The 3,290-nt window shown below is 38.3% G+C and overlaps 2 protein-coding genes across 3 annotated transcripts; one reads left to right on the top strand and one right to left on the bottom strand.

Annotated features, from left to right (window-relative positions):
- The first annotated feature begins 427 nt into the window (after positions 1 to 427).
- On the top strand, positions 428 to 2,987 carry LOC126054714 (uncharacterized). Its single transcript, XM_049841279.2, has 2 exons — positions 428 to 562; positions 1,683 to 2,987. Exons 1-2 carry the CDS (start codon positions 430 to 432, stop codon positions 2,561 to 2,563), a joined length of 1,014 nt encoding a protein of 337 aa, XP_049697236.1. The 5' UTR covers positions 428 to 429; the 3' UTR covers positions 2,564 to 2,987.
- Positions 555 to 3,290, bottom strand: LOC126054837 (uncharacterized). Of its 2 annotated transcripts, XM_049841674.2 has the most exons (3): positions 2,661 to 3,290; positions 1,315 to 1,529; positions 555 to 1,103 (listed from the first exon to the last, which is right to left on the bottom strand). In XM_049841674.2, the coding sequence occupies exons 1-3, from the start codon at positions 3,131 to 3,133 to the stop codon at positions 625 to 627; spliced, it is 1,167 nt and encodes a 388-aa protein (XP_049697631.1). In that variant the 5' UTR covers positions 3,134 to 3,290; the 3' UTR covers positions 555 to 624. The 2 variants fall into 2 exon arrangements, 1 of the variants encoding a protein (XP_049697631.1); XR_010277765.1 differs by lacking the exons at positions 555 to 1,103; positions 2,661 to 3,290 and adding an exon at positions 1,598 to 1,735 and having other exon boundaries at positions 1,148 to 1,529.

Raw genomic sequence — 3,290 nt, forward strand, 5'->3', positions numbered from 1 at the left:
ACCTTCTTCGGGGTAACATTGTATGCTCACATAGTGTGCAACTATTATTTGAAGTGTTAAAATCAGTGCTGTGTGTAATTGAATTGTGAGTGTTAGTTGTTGTGTTAGGCTGCGTTTCCACCAGAGATGTGCGATGGAAATGTGTCGTGCGAGGATGTCTAGCTGTGCTGTGAAAATGTGTGGGTGTTTCCACCAAAGCTGTGCGATGATAATGTGCCTACGAGGATGTGTAGCGGAGCTGTGAAAATGCGCATTAATGTGTGGCGCGAGGATGCGTTGCGAAGCTGTGAAATGTGTCGACGGGGGTGCGGTGTAGTGGGAGCGGAGTAACGCGAACGCCTGCCTGCCGCTCACCGCGCTGCGCTCACGTCTCACTTTGCTGTCGTAAGCGCTTGTAGTCGTACGCATGTCGTACGGTTGCGTGGCATAATGGACGAAAAATTAATTGATGCCGTTCAAAAGTTTCCGTGTTTGTGGAACACTTCTTTGTCATTTTACAAATGTAATGAAACTAAGGACGCTGCGTGGGAGGAAATAGTCAAAGAAATACAATATAAAGATGGTAAGTAATAATCATGTATTAAAATCAGGTATATTAAAATACAAGTTACAATATTTGGGTATTTATTGTGTGCGATGAATTCGTGACGAAATACGAGTATCTTGCCATGACACTTTTCCTTGATTATTGAAATAAGAGCAGTATTTCTCTCTTACATCATAACTATCACTTGACACGACGACGGAAATGCTAGGAACCGATACAAGAGTACTTGTATTTGTGTTATCAATGCAATCCAAATAATTACTTTGTCTTTCAATTAAAAAATTATGCATTACACATGTGGCTTTTACGATTTTGTCAACCGTTTCCACTCTGCATTCAAAGTCTTTACGATACACATACCACTTTCGTGCCAATACACCGAATGTAGCTTCTACAATGCGACGTGCCCTCGAAAGTCTATAGTTAAATATACGTTTCTGTTGGTCTAACTGGTCCCGCGGATATGGGCGCATGAAATTTTCCATCAAAGGAAAAGCCTCATCTCCAATGAATACAAATGGTACTGGTTCACCTCCTTCATATAATGGTTCAGGTTCTGGAAGATTCAATCTTTTTCTTTCAAATATTTTCCAAAACACTATCATCAAATATTCCAGCATCACTAAATCTTCCCATGGATCCCACATCAACCATTATAATCTTTCTCCTAGCGTCAGCTAAGCACATAAGCACTATAGAAAATCTTTGTTTGTAATTAAAAAAAGAGGACCCAGTGTTTGCAGGACACATTATATAAACATGTTTACCGTCTAGAGCCCCCAAACAATTTTTAAACTGCCATAGCTCTTGAAAATCCTTTGCTATTCGCTTCCAGTCGTCTTTGGTAGGTTTTGGAATAACAAGAGGTTGTAAAACAAGCCAAAGAGCATTACAAACTTCTGCCACAATTCTCGACACACTTGCTACTCCAATCCTAAAATTTTCTGCCAATCGTGTGAACGACGAGCCCGTGGATAAATACCTGCAAAAAAAGGAATGTTTATAATAATAGTAAGAAAAATAATTAACAAATAAAAAAGTACTCTTTACCTGTTACTGATTTTTTGCGATCTGTAAGACAACATGCTTGGTATAAAAATGTTATATTCCTAATCATAATTTTCTATTATTTCAGTGAAAAGCGCTAAGTATCGTTGGAAACAACTACGGGATAGCCATCGGGACGCGCTAAAGAGGCAGAAATCTAAAAAAAGCGGACAGGCTACAACCAAAACACGTGAATGGAAATACCAAAAATTGATGGAATTTCTTTTACCGTACATGGCCAACAGAGATAGAGAGTCAAGTTATAAAGAGGATATTTCGTCACCAAATAATGAAAATGACTCTTCGCAAAGCACTCAATATTCATTAAACCAAGATGACTCTTCGCAGAGCACTGAACATACACCAAATCAAGCTGACAATCCCAACAATCTTTACGAAATAGCCTCAACTTCAGGCATTTCAACAGATTCGGTCACCCCGTCATCATCAAAGAAGAAAAAAGGCGATGAATTATCAATTTTAATACAAAAACATATGAAAAATCAAGAAGATTTTCGAAAAGAAAGGCAAGAATTAAGAGAACTTTTAAAACCAACGGACTGCGATGATACTGATCATTTTTTTCTTTCAATGGCGAAAACATTTAAAAAATTACCAGATTACATGCAAGTTCCTTTAAAAAGGAAACTTTTTAATATGATTAGCGAAGCCGAAGAATCTTACGTGCTGTCGTGGTATAATCAAAATATTGGTTATTCTTCAAGCTCTGATAGCAGTATAGCAGTAGGTAGTAATATAGCAGGCCAGATGGATTTGCCGCCTCAGCTGGATCCTGAACAACTTGGTTATTCTTCAAGCTCTGGTAGAAATACAAATAAAACAGTGGGCCAGATGGATTCATCTTTCCAACTGGAAGCTGTACAACCAGCATCTCCGGGAACACAACATTCAGACCTACAAACGCCAAATACTTCAAACAAAGTAGGAACAGAGCCTAATTTGCCATGAAAAGAGGAACTTGTTGTCTACTTATTTTGCAGATTATGATTACTTTTCAATTAATATGTTTAATAAAGACAAAATTGATTCAAACTATTTTACTTACTTTAAACATACCGCCAATTTTTCCTTGGTGCTGATGCATTCTCTGTAGTGAGTGTCTTCTTTCTTGATAATGTTCTCAATCAAATTGTGTAACTCATAAAAGTTACTTCTAGATACTCGATAAGAATTTTCGAATATTTCATCATCAGCCGTATGAAAAAAGGTAAAGAATTCTCCATGTAATCGATGATATTTAATATGGTTACGTATCCAAAACCTGTGTGTTCTTGTATTGCTCAAAATTATAGAACTAATAAACTCCGTATCTTCTGCTTCCATTTCTTCATCACAAATTGTTAAATATAAAAGTATTTTCTTTTTCCAATTATCCATATTATTATCTATTTTGCGCACTTCTACTTCCAACAAACTCCGTCTATGGACTGGCTGGTACAGTATGCGCAAACCTCGCAACACATCTTTCTCAACACACATTCCTCGCACACTTCCCTCGTACACATCCCTCGCACACATCCCGCGCTTGTTTTGTATGCGCAAAAATCTAGCTCCGCTGAGCCGTTTCCACCAGAGCTGTGCTGACCGAGGCAAGGTAAATGAAGCGATCCTATTGGTTCTTTACAAACACATCCCTCGCTATGCATCCTCGCACATCTCTGGTGGAAACGCAGCC

The sequence above is a fragment of the Helicoverpa armigera genome, chromosome 25, assembly GCF_030705265.1.
Source record: "Helicoverpa armigera isolate CAAS_96S chromosome 25, ASM3070526v1, whole genome shotgun sequence".
NCBI classification, from domain to species: domain Eukaryota; kingdom Metazoa; phylum Arthropoda; class Insecta; order Lepidoptera; family Noctuidae; genus Helicoverpa; species Helicoverpa armigera.